Source organism: Centruroides vittatus, unplaced genomic scaffold, assembly GCF_030686945.1.
Source record: "Centruroides vittatus isolate TY-2023 unplaced genomic scaffold, ASM3068694v2 scaffold_1015, whole genome shotgun sequence".
NCBI classification, from domain to species: domain Eukaryota; kingdom Metazoa; phylum Arthropoda; class Arachnida; order Scorpiones; family Buthidae; genus Centruroides; species Centruroides vittatus.
The window spans coordinates 5,135,913-5,155,630 of NW_027122666.1; the positions used below are offsets into that span (position 1 = coordinate 5,135,913).

Sequence of the window (19,718 nt, forward strand, 5' to 3'; positions counted from 1 at the left end):
ATCTTAAATCTTAATGCCGATATAGAGCAGTTTCGGCACTTTTTATCGGCATTAAAGGTAAAAAAAAGAAAAAATGGATAAGACTAGCTCTGAAAACGCCTGAAGACCTCAACACACGCACGTGCGATGACGTAGCCGTAAGTGACGTCACAGAAAACGAGTAAAGACAGAGAGGAAGACATTCGCGTGTCGCTTCCCTCCCCACCTGGAGCGGAGGTGGGACGTACCTGCAGGTAAACTAGCGGTGCTCCCTGGACCGTAGCCGTACTACGTCACAGCCACGACGACCAACCCGACCGACGTAGCAATTAGGAGACGGTCGCCGAGATACAGTGGACCGTGGTGGTGCCACACACAAGTCTGCAGTCCGTCAGCTGGTCGAGGCGTTTCCGCCCGCTGCACACGTTTCTCTGTTTGTTTGTGTCGACGTCGTTTCGCTCAGGTAAGTGTAGCTCCCCCACCTGTCCTTCGCGGCACCTGTTGGCCCAGTCGGGTTGTGATGTACAGCAGAAAATAAGTAAGCGAATGGAAAGAACTACTACAACAACGACTACTACTGCTACTACTCCGCAACTTGTATACACGACCAGATTGCATATAGGATTAGTGTATATATTGTACTGTACAAGAGCAAGGATTACGAGTGCATAGAAGATAACCGAGGGGAGTGAGAAGCTATTTTCAAGGATTAAAATCACGAAGGTTTGTCAACCTCTATCTATCTCTTGTTTTCTGTCCTTCTCGTCTCTCTCCTTTCTCCTCTGCGGAGATGGAATATCACGTGACGGAAAAAAAGCGGTACGGCACTCTTCTTTCACGATCCATTGTGTAGAACAATCGACAATGGTGTCTATGTGTTCTAAACAATAGTTGTTTATCGACGAAATCCTCGACTCGAAAAGTGTGGAAGTGCAGTTTGACACTGGGATGTCACAGGATGTACCTGTCCGCCAGGGGTCGCCACCTGTCCCGAAGGCTGTTGTTTTCCCAGTGAATGGTGGGAACTTCCTTTGTCTTATCGGGACCCTATCTAGCTACCGACCCTCTGGCGCTGAGGGTCGTTCACTTTTCCCGTTGCCCTACAGCCTCAGTCGATTTGACCCGCTACCAGGCCTTTTACTACGTCTCCGCCTTTCTATCTACTGAATGAACGTTTCTCGTCATCCTTTGACCACTCCGTTTCCGTCTTTCAGCCTTTTTTTGACATGTCACACGGCATAACACGCTCGATTCTACTATTTCGGACCGACAACACAAGAGCTCTCTACCTGAATTCGTGAATGCTTTCCAGTTTAAAGAACGTGAATACAGTGTAGGATACACCGCAATCAGTTTAAAAACACTTGAAATTCTTACTTATAGACCTAAAATCCCATAAAAACACCAAAAATTAAGTTATAAAACACGAGAAATTGCATGAACTACCTCGTTAACATCACACAAGATCCGTGTGATTTACAAAAGGCCGTTCTCGTAACTTAAACGCCTTCTCTATGATAAATCTTCATCTGTAGCATTTAACTTTATGTAAACGTAGAATTAAATAGGTATCAAGTTAACAAATTAAGCATAAAATTAAGTAGATAAACATAATTAACTCCGCAACTGAATAATTAATATTAATGATAGAAAGTTGGAGTTTGGCATTTAAACGTTAAATGTGAAGTAAACAGGAGTTATTTAACGATTTCTACACCTGTATTTTACTTAAATATTACTTATTTCAAGTAAAAATATAGAGATGTATGTATAGGCCTAGTAAATTAAAAAAAAATAGCAAATAAAAACAAAAAAGCGATACTGTGTTTAGCCGTCTGTGATCTGCTAACTTATCTTAATTTCCGAGTTAAAATTAACAGAAAAAAACAACAATTGTGAGAACTTTCCTGTATTTCTTTTTTGTTTCTAGTAAAATTGTTTTTATTCCTGCTACAGCGTAAACTTTTCGGATATGGATGAGGCGTAATTGTATTTTTTTACTATAATTTTCTCAAGAATCGCTGGTTTTATATATATATTTTTCATACCAGGAAACTTTGAAGATTTGTCAAAAGTTACCATTTTAAAAAGAAAAATAACTCTATTGTCCAAATGGTTTTCGAATTATCGAAAACTTAGTTTTAAAAAATATACATAAATTCCTATAGAGAAAAGTAGCCATTAATAGTCCAAAAAGTAGAATAATGCGTAAAATTTTCAACTTATTCAACCCGAACGAAAATTAAAATACGAAATTACTATAATAATATAAACCGTACTGTGTCGCAATAAGCCTCATATCCCAATAATCTACATCTGGAGACCTTATACGATAGTAATTCTTACATAAAATATGCTAATAGGAGGTTAATTTACCACTCGTTCGACTCCGTATACGTTACATAACGTAACGGCTCGTTTAAGTTTGTTACTGTAGAAGTATAAGTGTTGTATCTTCGATCAAGTGCTTTTCTTATTCTATGATTAATCAGTAATTTGTATAAAAATAGAAAATTTACAATATTACGCCCTAAATTTGATATTTTTAAGAATAAAGTTAGAACGTTGACATTCCTCATATTTATAGCCTTGTGTATATATATATATATATGTTATTATTATTATTATTATTTATTGGTGTCAACCCGTTTTTAGATATATTCGATGATAGTTTCATACGTGAACAATATTTTACGTAGCATAAAAAAAAAAGAAGATGGAACCGAATTGCGAATTTGGGTCAGATTTGATCTTTTGGAATGTTGCACACGCGGTAGTACAGGTACTGCACTATACATTTTTATCCATTTTCTCTGCTGTGCAACTTTAATAATGAGGTCGTTTGTTGACTAAAATCTGTGCTGTTGCTGTAGAAGTATTATAGAAGATTGCTATTGTAGCAGTATAAGTTGATTAGTTTTTGAAATGGGAGTTCGTGAGAAGCTTTCTGGTAGGGGGTATGAAGAAACGTCGAATCTTTCTTTAACCTTCTAATAATTGCTGTTATTGCGAGGTTTTAATTATAGTGTCGAAGAATCGAGGGTGTATATACTGTTTCGTGTGTCTAAATAGAGGAAATTTTGGGTATAATTATATATTGCATCCTTCAGACGATTCTTAATGCTTTCGAATTTTATACATTTACGTGGAATTTTCTGTGTCGTTGAAGTTTTCGAAAAGAAAAGTGATAATTTCCTGTAAAAATTCCAAAGTTTTTGCTTAGAAATCGAGTGAAATATGAGCTGTGTTGACGATTTTTGCGTTTTGACGAAGATCCGAAGAGCGTAAAATCCGGGATTACGTAAAGAAATGTTTTTGTTAAGAGACTAAAATCTTATTATTATGCAACTATAATAATAAAGAAATAGCGGAGACTTCTACGTGGTCCCCTGGGCTATGAAATTTAAGATGTTTAGTCTTCCGGTCTGGCTTTCCAGAAACGGAGGTCAATTAGCATAAAAACTATCATCTGACGCTGAGATTCTCCCTCAGGTCGAGTGATACTGAACTGAAGAAAGGGCCCTCTATTGTCTGAAGAGTTGGATCAAGTCTCAAAGTGGGAAGTACCCTTCCCGGATTAGGAGATCGAATGCAGGACGATGTCTACGCAGGAGTATCGCCGGTCACCATGATGGACCTGGCAGGTGCGCCTCTACCAATGGGTCAAGATCAGGAACCCAAGAAGAAACGTAAGTAACACCGTACAATTTTAACAAAATTAATCCCAGAATACCGTATTTTACTCACGCTTAAAGAGAAAACATCCTTCAAAATAGACGTAGGCCTAGAAAGCCTGTAAGCGTAAATTCGTTAAACGGCCATTTTAAATTCTGGCTACGCTGCCCTTACGGTTTTATATTAAAATGTCCCTATTGTAAAATTAAAACAGGGAAAACTTAAAATATATATTTAAAATTTCGGCATTAACAGTATCAAAAGCTTAACAAATGCTATTTAAAAAAATTCTTGGATAAATGAAGATTCAATTTAGAAGAGACCCAACTTTAGATCGCATGATAATTCATCACGTGACTGTATTCAGCTCTCTTAGGCCTCGAATTAAAGAGAATTGCAACGCTATAAGCGGGCTTGAGGCGATTCAAACAAGCAAACGGCGCGAAGAAGCATTTTTAAGAAACGTAAATATACAGTTGACAATGGCTATAGACCCTGCGAGTAAAGATAACTTTCTCCCAGGTTATATTTTAATAATAAAAATAAAAGAATTAAATTAATAGCAACAGCACCGTTAAAACATTAAGCTGAAGGGTTCCCAAGGGCTTTAAATCCCTAAATGTTATTATTAAGCATAGAAAAAGCAAAGGTTTAACGCCTATAACGCCGCTACTGAGAAGTGAAGACGAAACGAGGCCCTCTAATTAAGTAAAGAAGAAAGAGAGGGCAGGCAGAAAAAAAACAGCGGTTCAAGTTAATCTATCAAACTTTACTTCTTGCCTCACAGGACGATAATAACCCGGGGGTTAAAGTCGCGTTGTCACCGCACCAATTATGTATAGACTGCAACCATGGAAGTTGCAGAGCATCTCCTTAAAGTCCGATGTTTTCCCACGATGTAGAAGGAGCACGATTCGAGAAAGGTAATCAATTAATTCCTCGCACAATTGGAATACCGGCAGGTGTCCAATGCCCCAATTTGCAGGACCGGTTGAAAGGGGGGGAGAAACGGACGACATTGAGATAGAATTGCAAAATTGTCGTCATGTCTGCAACATAACGAAGATGAGAAGCTTTGCTTGGGAAAGTATTTATGTATTCTGTCGACTTATCCATTCTCCTAATTGGTAACTTTCACATAGCGAAGAGCTAAATTGTTACCATAGTAGTAATAGTGGTACTAGTCTAAAAAAGGTTTAAAAATATAATCTCCCCGTCTACATATTTAGATCTTGTTTGATAAACTTAATAAGGATTTTATATTAAGTGTCCTTTTATGGAATTCTTGTAATTCTTTGTTAGTATTGACCTGTTAACTAGGCTATATCGTATGCTGCTATAGTTTACCAAGCTGACAAAATTGAAGCTTTAAGAGCGTCGAAATGGGAGTTTTGCTCTTGGCTCCAGGCATCGATTTACGCTCGTTGGCGTGATTCGAGAATTATTTACATACTGACGCGTGACGTGCTACTACAGCAACAAGTGGGAAACTTTAACGAGTGTATGAAAAAAAGGGATATCGTTATCGGCTATAACACCTGGTTTATTGAAATTTCCTGATTTCGGATTCTTCCCCTTTAGGAAATGGCAAACCGCTTATGCTGTTACAACTGCAGTGCATTAGACGTTAATCTGTTAATCCTTTGTGCGAATTTATGAAGACATTGGATAAAAGCATTCTTTTATTGGACTGTGACATGAATATTAATGCAAGCGATGGAAAAACATTCTATTGTTTTGTCTTTATGTAAGCTACGAGTTTCAGGAAATCCTTTCTTTCCCGTATTTAATGCTAAAAATAAATAAAACGAAATAAATAAAAATTATGTAAATCTTTTAAATGTATCTCCTCCCTTTAAAATACAATTCAGCAAGTTTATATGACTTGATGTTTTTTAATGTTTAAATGTTTCCAGCTCGCAAGTACGAGTTGCGATAGTTGCGTATAAATATGCTAACGCAATATCATAGGGCCTATGTAAGATTTTGGGGTTTGTCTATACGAGTTTTAATATCTCTTGCCTCCTTTTGAGTAACGATTATAATCTCTTTCAGAAACTTAAAATATATTTTATAGAAAATCCTGTATCCTGTATCCTCATCCTATTATATCAATATATTCAAAAGTTATTATTTAAGTTAATTTTAAGTTAAAATTTTCATTTATGAACGGATATTTAGCGAGTTTAACAGCCCGAAATAATACTTTTCGCATATAACCCGCAGTAGTTAAAATACAGATAAAACCGTAGAATAAAAGAATTGATAATTAAAATTAAGATTAAAATTTATATAAATCTCTAATTTTACATTTTTATTTTCGAGAAAGAAGAAATTTAAAGCGTATTGACGATTCTCTGAAGATTCATTACGAGCATCCTTCATGCCCTTGGGTCCTTCTTAGAATCGTTTTTCATTTATTTATAAAATTTACAGAATAATAATAATCACTTTTTATTTATTTATTTATAGAATATAATCCTCTTTACAATAATTTTTTTTTATAAGGGTAGATGTCTAATAACATAAAGTTTATATATTCATAAAGTAAGGCCTCGAAATGCCGGAGGCTGCTCAATGTTTCTTTTGTTAAATCAATAATCAGGAGTTATCTTCATTATCTTACATCTTCTGATAATTTCGATTGTTTAGATGTAGGTTACGTTTAAGTGGCCTATTTGGGCTTTTTTGGCCTCTTTGCCTATCTTCGATATTACAAAGGCCCTATATTTTAGTTATGATTGTATAACTAAAGGCCTTTATCGAATACGAACTAGTACGGCCTTTTCGATTTAATATTCGAGTATCGAAACTGTAGTCTTATAAAATTCTCTAAGGGAAAGACGATAAGAATGTAAGAGGCCTATACGCAACTTTATTATACCTCAATCAAATAAGGGCCTGATATTTTAATAAGAAAATTTATCCCTGAGTTGTAGGCCCTTTGTAAAGAATTAAGATTCCGTAGGAGGATCTTAACAAAGAAGAACTTCCGGAACTCCATCCTGTTTACGTCTTACCTTAGCAGCATGACAAGTATAAATGATAATTAAATAGTAAGAGGTCATGAGATGTTTAAAACTTTTTCCATTTGTCATATACGACCTTCAACACTTTCCCTTTCCTTCTCTCATTGTAAATATTCGCAGATTTTTCTCCTCTGTTTCCAAGGATCCCATAAATGCAGGATGTCCACGTGTTGTGGTCAAATTATCCCAAATATTAATAATTGTCCTTTTGTTGGTCTCGAGTCGCTTCACTCTTTTGTTTAGTCCATACTACTACAGTTCCAAGATAGACAATAATGATGGGCCGGCAATTACCGGGGATTTATGTTCTTGTAGTAGAAGTAATAGTAGTAGTAGCAACAGTAGTAAATGTGCTTGAGGCTAGAAGAGAGAGAAAATTACATTCAACTTTCTCTTTGTTACCGAAGTTTCATCCAGACATGTTAAAGATAATTTCGCAATTGACAGCTTAAGGTATACTGTAGGGTATCGAGAGATTTTAGTGAACTAAAATATCCGGTTTTATTTAGCCAATGCAATTGTTTACCCCTTCTTTTTCTTTTTCTTGATATTGCACACCGCCTCATCATTAAGTCTACAATGGTTAACGCCTTATAATTCGAGAAGTTTCGTGATGAAAATTTATGAAATTTTCAAGTAACAGCAATCACGTATACGGTAAATGCAAATCACGAGATGTAGTTGTATAAATTTAATCTTGGAAACTACTTTGTAGGGTCTTCGTAAAGAGGAAACTGCACCCAACTCTTTATTATTGTTTGCATTTTCGACTATTTGTAAGTGAAAATTTCTGCAGAACGATATCTATTGGTAGTTTTTGAAAACTTTATCAAGATTATAAAATCATTTTCGCCACTATATACGTTACCTCTAGTTGTTCACCTGTATTGGAAGGCCATATCGTGATGGCAAGGTTCTCTGAAAGAAAAATTTATAAATTTTCCGCATTATAGAGGTCACGTATGCATAATGGAATAATTCACGGGATATGGCGTAAATTTATCTCAAAAACTAACCTTGTAAGGTCACACAATAGAAAAGAGCCCGCCAGATAGCCCGCAGCTAACTCTCGATCAATTGTCCAGCATATCTCAGATATCCGAGAAATTTAAGACACGCGTTGTGCCGGGTTATCTCTCAACATCACACCTTCTACCGTATTCCAACAGGAAATGCAGATATCATCAGGAATTTGGTCCGGTTTTCGCCTCACGCCCGCCTCTCGTAAAAAAATGAAACAAGGTTCACAATAGACCGATGCGTAACAAAATTCAAGTTTTCTATAGACGTTTTAACGGCTGGCAGCCTTTCTTCGAGTAAGATAAAGTCCTTATTGGATTGTGTCAGTCGTCCCAGAAACATTTTCGGACACACTAGTGATGCTCGGTCCCCGCAGATGGCAGCACCGTGGTGGCAATTAGGTGGTGCACCGGTGCGCCAATTCCGGTCGTTTGCGTGCCTTTCACCGTCCCAGCAGCTCTCCTAACCTCGTTTGGGATAGTGAGGACCCTTTAATGACCTCTCTCCCACTGGAGTGTCACGAGAGTCTTCACGCAGCGACCTCCGACCCCGCTCCCTACGCTCTATTCGCGTGTGACCACAGACGTATTCCCAATCGGTCAAACAGACCAGCTTTCGTGCTGCCTAAATAACAAATGCGGCAATAGTCGAAAGGAAACAAAAACATTCTGAGATTCTTCTCCCGAATTTTTTTTCGTAGACGGGTAAAGCAGTTTTCTCAAGCAAAGAACGAAAAGAATCCACCGAGCGTGACTATAAACAGAAATCGTTTTTGAACATTCTCACTTTTTCTGCATTTCTGAAGGGTAATTTAGTAGAAATCTCCTTTCCATTGATGGTTCCACGTAGTAAAATTTCATCCATCCTTCCACGCCATTGATGAGACGACGTAGTAAAATATCATACCTCACGGCAAGATTGTTGATGATCTATTGTAACATATTTTTCAATGATTTTAATACTGTTAATGATTGTCTTGTACTACGAAATAATGCTACATAAATATATATATATATATTCAGGAATTTTTTCTATTAAATCTTGTCAATGATGTTTACTTTTAATTTTCGTTTTAAATAAACCAAAATTTTAACATTTTTCTAAGGAGTTAAATTACTTTTTTAGATGAAAGAAGTTACTGTTTTATACAAAAAAAAAATGGAGATTAACAACGTTCCTTCTTCAAAAAATTAACATTAAATCATGTAGGAAGTGCAATTTTTTAAGGGAGTTGAAAGAAGTTTACAAGGATTCTTAAAAATTTTTAAAAGAATTATTTCCTATCTTCATTAGTATAGGATTAAGTCCATTCTCCTGTTCCCTCACGCTCAAGTGGTCCTCCTCTTTCGAATATGAGAAAACAAGAATTTTTTAAAGTAAAATTTAAATATTATTTCTTTTCTTATTCTTCTTCTTTCTGGAATTTAAAATTTAAAACGTCTATACTTTGTCATTCTTCTCTTTCAAAAGCTAAAGGTTTATCTCTTTCTTTGGCAAGTTAGGAATTGATATACAATTTTTATAGGTCCAGCTCTATTTTAAAAATTCAAAACAGTGTATTCTGATAATATTTTTTTTGTTATATATTTCTATGGAAACTGTAAATATGATAAAATTTTGAGTCTAAACTCATCAGACATTTCTGAAAGTTTAACTTTAATAGAGGATTTTGTGAAGAATAAAATAATTTATTCTCGGCAAAATTGCTCAAAAATTCTAGAAGGAATGTGATGCTTTGGAACTAAAACACTTTAAGCGGTAATTCGGGAACATTATGAAGATTTTATAACGTTCCTGAATATATATATATAAATTCTGCGCCGAGTGTTTCAATAAACTCGTAAAATATAAGTAACGACCGAGGGTAATACTTCACTTCTTGGCTGACATTACTGGAGAAACAAAGACGTCGCTACAATCAGAAAAGGCGTTGAGGGCTTACATCCCGATACTTGCCACGATAAGGGAACCTCGTGAGGGTTACCGCCCAACTAGGAAGGGAAGGGACGGAGCAGTGCGCAAGCGCAGCCTCTGTCCCTGTCCGGAGAAACAAAAAAGAAAAGAAAGAAAAAGGTCGGTGCATCAACCTCGAGATCCCTCTTCTCGCTTTTTAAATTAAGTCTCTAATAATCCGAGGAAAGTGAAAGAGTGAGAGAAAAGGCCATTGCCTCACGTGACCGGATGTCGCAGACGGTAAGTCACGTGACCGGTGCCACTTTCCGCAGACAAATTAGCAGGTAGCCGGAGATCGAGCCCAGAGGCGACTGGGAGAAGGGTATATATACACACGTAAGTGACGGAGCAGGTAGCACAGGTGATTACATCGGTGACTAGAAGGGAGGATCACCAGATGGTAGCCGTCGGCTTTTCTCCTCAACCTTTACCTTCACATATGCACGTTGCGGACAGCAGCCTTCTATCCGCCACTGCTTGTAAGATGAAAGGTAAGAGAGCCAGTACCTTTGTAACATACGTCGAATGCATTATAGCTAGCCTATTCGAAAATAAGTAGCCTTAAAGTCTCGTTTTTTAAAAGTATAAGCGGGATATTAAATTCGGAAGGCAGGTTATGAGTTTTATGATTCGGAGTAAGGGGAGGGGGTTTGTCAGATTGACTCGTATCACGTAGACAGGTGTGTTCTTTAAGGTCTGAATATCTTTCTCTGTTGTGGACTAATTGTATTTTCCGTAAGAGGTCTGTAGACGGGTATAGATTTATGTACTGTACTTTTAGGATAGTTAAAGTAATTAAAACTGCTTTTTAACGATTACGCGGAAATTTGCTTCTTAAAATACTTAAAACTCGCGTAATTAGAAGTGTAACACACTCCGTAAACTTATGTTAATTGCCTTTAATGGACTGGAAACTCAGTCGGAATTCACACGTTATGCCTATTCTGGTAAGGTCTGTACGGAGCCGGGCCTATAGACGTATAATTAGGTTAAGGCAGACGACGGGAGGATGTCTTGTCGTTTTCTCAAGGTAGAGGTCATTGGATCTGTCGAAAGGTTCTTTGCCCTCACGTGATCGATGACTACTGTGACGTCACTTCCTGGCCTCATCGGACGGAAACAGGTGCACTAATTAAGTCAGAATGTTGGGTAACGGTTCAACGATTTGAGCAGGATGTTGACATCGCGACCGGTCAAGGTTGCATTTCGTTGACCAGGTGGGCCAGTCGGTAAACACCTGGTCACCAAGGCCCTATACCCAATTAAACAAAGCCGGACCGTTTTTGTAACCGATTCTTCCTGTTTATCCGCCTCTTCTTCTTAGGCCTGAAGCTCCTTCTTGCATTTTAATATCTCCAAATGTATCTGTTGGATTTTTATCAAACTTGTAGCGATTCTCAGTCACGCGATGTGTGAAATTTATCTTTAATAGCACCCCTACTGGCTATTTTTTATTACTCGAATATTAGCAACATCGTTTAGGTTTTAAATCCATCTCCGAGTTTTGTTCTTTGCATCCGTGTTGTTCCATTTGAATCATTATCATTCAAACATCTTCTTTGGTAAATATCAGCTAACTGGCCTAAGATAAATTTACAAAAATCAACGAGCGGCAAATACCGAAGAAGCTTTTCCACTGAAGGCTCAATTGTCAAAAGATCTTAAAGGTCCATTATAACCGTAAAAGATCTTAAAACAAGAAATTAACGTGTAAAAATTCAGTAAATCTTTATTTTTTAAAATAAAAACAGAGATTATTATGAAAGAAGCCATTAAAAGTTTAAAAAAATTACTTTACGGAAGGATTATGATTGAAGATGCGCGTACGAAAAGCGTATATCAATTGAGTTCTTCAGAAAGAAACCAACACCCTTCATTGCTTCTTCATTAAAACACTGCAAAAATATATAACAGAAACACAGTTAAATAATACAAAATATTAATTTAAGTCTTTCAGAATGTTTCGTGGTTTTTGTTTCGCTATTTGCCTATCTATTATCAATGCTTTTGGATATTGTTACAAGGTTCCGGTAGCCTATATTAGTTGTACAGTGTATCGGTTCCTTTCTACAAATTCAATTGGATTTAAAACTGGGGTTTATTAGCTTAATTGTAGGTTGCACTTAAATCAATTTTTGATAGATAGAAATCGATTTACTTAAAGCTCAATCGAATGAAGTTGGACAAAACTCGTAATTACTTTTGAACGTGAAGATTAGGAAGAAACTAAAAGAATGTAGATGTAACAAAATAAAAATCTTTGGCATTTTTTAAATGATTGCTCTTAAGCGCAATTATAAAACAGTTTTCGGGTATCCGCACTTTTTATTGGCCTTTTTTTCTAACTACTCGAAACCTCGAGTTAGAAACGTTCACGCTTCGAGATCAATTTACAATATACCTTCAGAAGTGAAGATCAATTGACAGAGTGTCCCTCCCATTTTGGTTAAGCTAGTAAATGCCTCAAAGGATCAAGGATCAGAAAGGAAAAAGAGAAATTATGATACTTTATAGACGTTACCGAAAACCCCTATGCTCGAGCAATGAGGTGTAGGAGAGACGTCGATAGCATCTCGAGTCACGGATCGAGGGCCGTTGACCCGCACGCGCTTGTCTATCGTGGTTCTTAATCCAGCCGCACCTTCTACTTACTACCTTAAACTCTTATTTAAACAGGAATCGAACCCGACAGATTGCCTTATATTTTTGGGGGTCCGCACTTCATTAACATCTTTCTGGGACCCTATTTCACGCTCGCCCGACCCTGACGGAGTTGCGCTGCCCTCGATGATGGATGCGAATGTTTCCGATCCGCTGACGTCACCGCTACGTCATCGATACCGAGCCTTATCGTTGCAAGGGCTCTTATTTCTTCTCTGCAGGATGCGGTCTCTGTATCGGGAGAGACGGGTGGTCGCTGCCGATATTCTTCCACCTGTTTCGTCACAGATGTGGGCCTCGAATGACGTCAACCCGAATTCTGCCTGATTAGACCCGCGTCGCACTTTAATCAGTAGTTACTCCCTGGGGATGTAGTTCGGACCTTTACATGCAGAAGGCTTGCGTTATGATGGTTTAAAGCTTTCCTTCTCGATAAACCAAAGAGTATATTTATACCGTCGTCTCCTTTGAGCCCAAATTAAAATACTGGAGCATACAAAATATTCTAAATATTAAAACCCAAACATACTCTAGTGTCTTGGTTTCTTAAGGTGATACAATTCGTATGATTTTAGTAATTCCAAAATTATATGAATGCTCTTCTAGGAGATTAGGCCCTATATGGTCTACTTCAAGAGTTATAGAACAGTATACACATCTCTTGGGTATTTTTAGCTCAATAGTTATATTTAAACAATAGGATAGCATTAAAAGATTCTTCATTATGGCACCTTTAATCGTATGTTAGTTGTCCTCAAGAAGAGGCATACAATATTAGATTCTCATTCTTAAGCCAACTAACACAAAACACATGCTGCCATATTCCTTGTAGTAACACGAGATCAACTGATATTGAACAACCATTGGACATCAATAAAATTTCAATCAGTGATATTCAATCTGTACTCAAACACCAACTAAGCCTTTGGATGCCTTGATTTAACTATTGTATCTAAACAAGAATATTAACATTGATGGTTAAACGCCATAAACTGAAGATTTTTGGGGGTTTTCTATGCTAAATATGTGAAAATATGTACTTAATGTTTTAATTTCTCGAATAAATTTTCATAATTCATGGCTACTAAAGTCGCCAATGCTAGTAACACTTAGTCAATTGCTGGGAGAGAGTTATCTATACTATTGGATGATTTTTAAGTAGCAGCTGTACAACTACACTAGTTTCTGGTATTTTTAAGAGATTTTCATAGACCTGCAGTTGTAACGGAAATGTTTATTGTGGGGAAGAGGCAACGGTTGCCAGACCGCCCGGGGTAGAAGTCAAGTTGGGAGTCAATCGCGTCACCTGGATGCATTGACACCGCTGCATTCACAAGTATTTTACATGGCAGACAACAATGAAGTGCCACTTTTGTTCCTTTCCCCCGGCGAGCCGGCTTTCACTAGTCATACAATACCCGCTTCTCTACCTCTTCCAGTCATTAGCTGCTGCTCGAGCTCTACCACTTCACCATTCTTGCACCCCCTTACTGATCCTTCGGCTAATCTCTACTGCTTTGGTAACAATAATGCTACTTCTTGAGGGCATTAGTAACTAGTTATATAAATAAAGTCACACTTTACGTGTTTAGATTTACAAACTTACAGCTTGTTGCTACTGTAGTAATAATTAATTTAACGCTTATTGCGGCTGAAGAGGTAGTGGAGTGGCGAGCCACACAGGCTTTTTATGCGAGTGTGGAAGCGTGTTTATAATTTAGTGCATGCATAGTAACAAAATATACATCTGGTGGAGAAAATGGCTGTTCTGCTCTTGTACTTACCCCACAATCGACATTAAATTATTTCATTGGCAGTGGCTAGTGTGGCATGCTGCAAGATTAACAATGCAACTATTCATACCTAAAGTGGTTGTTACTAAGGTAGCATAATTTATATACGTCAGTTAAGATGTTACGCTACCTTAAGGCACTTTTAACTTCGTGTCAAGTTTACATTTATCTTAGCAAAGCGTTAATACAATGTTTACTAACTCGTAATGCTATTAGAGTTACAAAGCAAACATTTTGGTCGACTTCATTCACTTATTCATCTGTTGACCTTTTACTTCCACGTGCGCTATCTGCCAATCGGGAATCGTAACTTGGTTACGTCACGCACCCACGTGACGGGAGTGTAGTAAATGACGTCGACGGGGCGGGAGAGTGATTGGAAGATGATGCACTAGCGGAGGATGAAGTGCAGCTAGCGAAAACAAGCTAAATGCTATATCAAAAGCTGATAATGGACTTATCCACGGCTTACCGTTATAATGTGACCATGATGGAATATTATACCTGTAAAAGTAAGTGCTACCGTAGTGATAAGATTGTTTGAAGGCGCAGCAAACTTCGATATGTCGCTAGTAAGAGACTATCAAAAGATATTTAGTAAATATTATGTCGAGTCGATCCGTAATGGGCACGTTGCTAATCTCGATCACGTGATTACCCTTCGGCCCTTTTCGAAACGCGATCCGAGAGGGCCACACAAGACTCTCCTTTATCTCGGTTTTCGGAAGAGCTCCAATTTGCGATAACATCTCCGTGTAATGACGCAATTAGAGGGCCGTTCCCGAATTACATTAATTAAAATTCCCCGTCGTCACGTGACATCTAACTTAAGGGCCCGGTAGCTCGGATGAATCGGGATCGGACTGAGAAAAACACTTCTTAACATACCATTGGGATTAGCAAATGGTCCAAAAATTAATTTGCAGGCGTAATTAATGTGCTCTTTGCTTAGGGATTCGTTCCGTTGAGAGCAACAACGGGATCGAGTGGGATTCGGTAGCCGAAAATGGGGCCCTTCTGACTTAGAAACGGTAGAGGCGATGTAACAGATCGTAAATCACTTGATAGGAGTTTCATTCGAGATCGAGTCACGTGACCCTAGGGCCCGCTAGTCGTGCGAAAGATGTAATTACATCCCCGCCCATTGAGTTTGCTCCGATCAATCAAAGAACCCTGATTGATTTAAGAAGTTTAAGTTGCCCCTTCGTTTTTCGCTTATTAACGACGAAAGCCAAGTTAAACACCTTAATTATGGGTTCAAGGGCTACTATTCTACATAATAATTCCACGTATCAAAAGATCCTTAGTTTTTGCTCTTTACTTCATTTTCAGGCCACGGAGGTGTAAACCAGTTGGGAGGTGTTTTTGTAAATGGCAGACCCTTACCCGATATGGTGAGACAGAGGATAGTAGAGTTGGCCCATCAAGGGGTCAGGCCCTGTGACATTAGCCGTCAACTGAGAGTTTCTCACGGATGCGTCTCCAAGATCCTCGGAAGGTGAGTATATGTTTTAATGGAGTGGAGCCCCGGTAGCTTGTAAATCAGGTTACAAAAGTGGAGAAGTGAAGCATGTTTACTTCATGTCGAGGGGAAGTTTATGATGGATAATCCCCTGCGGATGAAGAGGGAAAGTCGAGAATGACATTACCCCCGATTCATTTGAATGAGAAAGTGCTGCTGGTTTTGAGTAACAATAGCCAGTCCAGTCTGCTTTGCTTCTCTAACGAGAGTATTATTGGGGTTTAGGATAGAGGAGGCCCTAGCTAGGCCATGATTTCTTATGTTCTAAGCGCAAGATATTTTTATAGCCGTTTCATGCAAAACGCTCTCTTCTACACAAAGATAGTTATCAACACCAGATGAGTTACGACATTATAGCAGGGTTTTGATGTATTAGAAGTTTTCTTACGTTGAAATACTGTCGTATCGGCTGAAAATTACTATAATATTCCATTAATACATGATAAGTACTACTTTCCCGATAGACTTATAATACTTTTCTTGCCCTAAAGTATCTGAGATCTGCAATCCATTGTATTATAGTCCCTTTAAGGCAGTTTTCTTACGTCTAGTACACGAAAGCTTTACAACAACTCAAAAAATAGTAAATTTTCACAACTAGAATTCTCGTTTTAAAGACTACACATGTCTGTTTTCATGTGTTTTTATTATTATATTAAAAGTATAATATAACATAAAGTTTCTTTTAATGTAAGAAAGTTAATGCTCTTATATTCTGACATTGAATGTCTCTTTAAATTCAGTAAATACTAATTTTCTTTGTACAGTAAACATTAATATGTTTCAAGACCTTCCGTAGGAAACCAGCGTTAAGTATTGTCTATAATTGAGAAAAATTAGGCATGTTAACTTCTTATAAAATTCACGAATGTTCTTTAAATTTTACAAAGATTTTTCCCAATTATTTACACACATTGAGATCATTTTGAAGCTCTTATACCTAAAAAGTGCTTTATAGATCGAACTTCAGATGCAAATTTCAGTTTTAAAACGCAAATATACGATTGTTTAAAACGATTAAAACATGCCTACAAACGTTTTCTTTAATTTCTATGAAAATATCTTTTATTCTCATGCGAATTGCAAGCAATATCATATTATAGAAAAACATGTTTGTTTCCTTTGGTGAAGACAAACACTAATTAGATAAGCCCTTTGTTTTTTCCTCTTAAAAAACAAAAGATATGCTTGTATTGTTATAGGATACAAGTCTTTGGAGTAGATACTAATTACAAACAATTAATTTTCGTAGTATCCTTATATTAAAATAGGATGGCAGATGGAAAAAACTACACGAAAATCAAAGACTTCTTTCTGTTTTTTGACAGACTTAACGCTACCGCACTTGGCACTTGAATAGCCACATTGTGCAGCACCGGCTCCTCTCGATTTTGCTGCACATCGAGTCCAATCTCGACTATTTATAACCGAAGAGGCAACTACTGCAACTTTTGCCTATCCAAATTCGTAGAATCGAATCCGTTCCTATAATTAGAAGACGCACAACGCTTCGTTCGGATAACTCCTGTATAACTGGAGAACGAATCTCCAGGCTAAATCCCAAAAGTACAGCTTACGAGTGTCACATATAAATTTTGATTGATAGCTCTCACGGTTAGTCGCAATGTGCCATTCTCGAGTAACTACACGATTCCTACACTTAGATGGCGTGTGTTGTGAAGGAGTGTTTGCTTTTGTTATTACCCTACTAAATTACAAAAGCAAATATTTGTGTGCATTATCTATCGAGTAGGTTATGCCTTAGTAAATTAACTAGTCGTGATCACTTTTAAATTAGGCCTTAGTAAGGATTGTTTGGCAATTCATTGTATATGTGTTCTTGTTCTGTACTTTACTAAACAGAGAAAAATATTTCACTTTATGCAGAAGAGATTCAGATTTTATACTTCCACGTGTCTTAAATCACTCCATCTTGTTAGCTGTTGTACACATTTTGTACGAACGAATACTCTTCACAATACCGCGCGCGGCATTACACTTAAACTAAAGAACTCTCTTGTATTATTTTCAGGTACTACGAAACAGGATCGATTAAACCCGGTGTAATTGGTGGAAGCAAACCAAAAGTCGCTACACCTAGAGTGGTAGACGCAATTGCCAATTACAAGAAGCAAAACCCGACAATGTTTGCTTGGGAAATCCGAGACAGGTTGCTCTCGGACGGAATCTGTGATCAAGATAACATTCCAAGTGTCAGTTCTATTAACAGGTAAGCACCTAATAAATTTTCCAATCTAGTTAACAATTCTGCTAGCGTTATTCGTATGCAAATTAGAGCTGAAGTTTACAATAGATAAATCTTCAATTTATACTTCCTCTTATAGAAGATAACCTTTAAGGAGGATTAATGTCTTCGCCTTTTTAAAGACCAGATTGAGCATATAATTCTTTGCACATGGAAAGAAGGAAATGTAAAAAAAATAAGCTGATACGCATCTGCGATATTTTAAAAACGTTAATTACCTGTCCCGCTTTTTAAGCAAAACATTTTTCTTTATTTCGAATTTAAATTTAAGAAATTTCCTGCTAATTCACTGTTCCGCATTACAAATTTACACTATTTAATCCGCATCATCTTTCTTAGAATGTCTCAAAATTGATATTGATGAGTGTACATAAAGTTACTCCACATCCAACCTCGCATCCAAACTTACTTTTGGCAAAAGAAAAAAAGGCACTAGTTGAGGACCGCGGCAGTTGTTAAATGCAAATTTTAAACTATTTACAGCCGCATTACGTGGACAAAATCTGATTTTTACCCCGGGAAAGTTGTTATTATTATTATTTTTCAATTTTTTGATTTTGGAAGAAAATGACAAGAACCGATGGAGTCGTCTCCTTAATAGGTCATCAAGAGGATGCTTCGTATCCTTTATCAAATCTCGATTCAGGAGCGGAGAAAATATCAAAAATTGTATAGAGAAGTAAAAGAGCTTCTATCGCAACCGTATATTTTATCGGATATCTAATCAGTTATACAACATGAAGATAGGGAGGAAAAAAAAGAAGGGAATCATCTCTATCGACGTCATGGATGATGGAACACGGATCACATCCTGGCCTAAGCATTGGACTTAAATAAGCTAATGACTGACCTAATCGAAGTGGAACGTTAGATTTGCATAAGGGTCGTAAAAATGTCGTCTCCATTTTCGACAACAGTTCACGTGGGTTTTTTTATTTTTATTTTTATTTTCTTATTTTTCTGGTGGGTTTCCGACATCAAAAAATGGTTTTTGTTAATCGCTAAAAGTCGAACAAACTTCCAACTTTTCGATATCTATCTCGTTTCTACCCTTGGGAACCAATATCGGAAAATGCAGCAGAGGGGAGCTCGGTGTGTAACCCATCATCTCGCTCTTCAGCAACACAACTAATTGACTGGATTAGATGGAGCGCTATCGCTGTTGGACGACTTCTGATGGTCCCCTGGAAAGGATCAGATGACAACCGACTACTTATTTAAGTTAGTTTTGTGTAGAAGCTGTCATCACCTCTTGTTCCCCTCATCTCCCATGCTTTCACTCGTTTTGATCTAACTAATAGATTCTATTCGGCTATTTTGAACGAAAAAAAAGGTGCTTATCTATGCTCTTATCTCCATACTTTTTCTATTTATAAAATCGCTTAATATTAATTTTCCGGCTTAACGATGTTGCGAAGGAAAGAAAATGGCGATGTATCGAAATTTAATCGCGTGTAAAGGATAAACCGTTTGAGATATTTTTACCAAATTTTGTACCTCAAAACATGCTTACGTACTTAACTTACGTATTAAATTTTATTTAAATCGGACGGTTAATTAATGAGTTATAAAATTATGTAAATAATTTCAGAAACAACAGGTTTATAAGAGTGTAATTTTAATGGTAAAGTGGAATTTATAATTCGATTCTATATCTCAAAATTCATTATAGTAGGACTAATTTTTTTTAAGTTAAACGAGCATTAGTTCGAGCCGACTTACGGACGGATTCTTCAAATACGCTAGCGACTTCGATTATTAAATCGGTTTCTCTAATTACTTTTGATTTATATCTCTCTACATTAATGATTTAATTGCTT

The 19,718-nt window shown here is 37.1% G+C and overlaps 1 protein-coding gene across 5 annotated transcripts in view; it reads left to right on the top strand.

Moving 5' to 3' along the window:
• The first annotated feature begins 294 nt into the window (after positions 1 to 294).
• Positions 295 to 19,718, top strand: part of LOC136986348 (paired box protein Pax-5-like) — a 30,910-nt gene continuing 11,486 nt past the window's right edge. For 2 of the 5 annotated variants that reach the window (XM_067283858.1, XM_067283860.1), the window contains exons 1-4: positions 317 to 702; positions 3,472 to 3,668; positions 15,443 to 15,608; positions 17,665 to 17,862. In XM_067283858.1, the coding sequence (XP_067139959.1) occupies positions 3,569 to 3,668; positions 15,443 to 15,608; positions 17,665 to 17,862 (464 nt within the window). In that variant the 5' untranslated portion in view covers positions 317 to 702; positions 3,472 to 3,568. Of the gene's footprint in view, positions 703 to 3,471; positions 3,669 to 15,442; positions 15,609 to 17,664; positions 17,863 to 19,718 lie in introns of all 5 variants that reach the window. The other 3 variants (XM_067283859.1, XM_067283861.1, XM_067283862.1) reach the window with 3 other exon arrangements.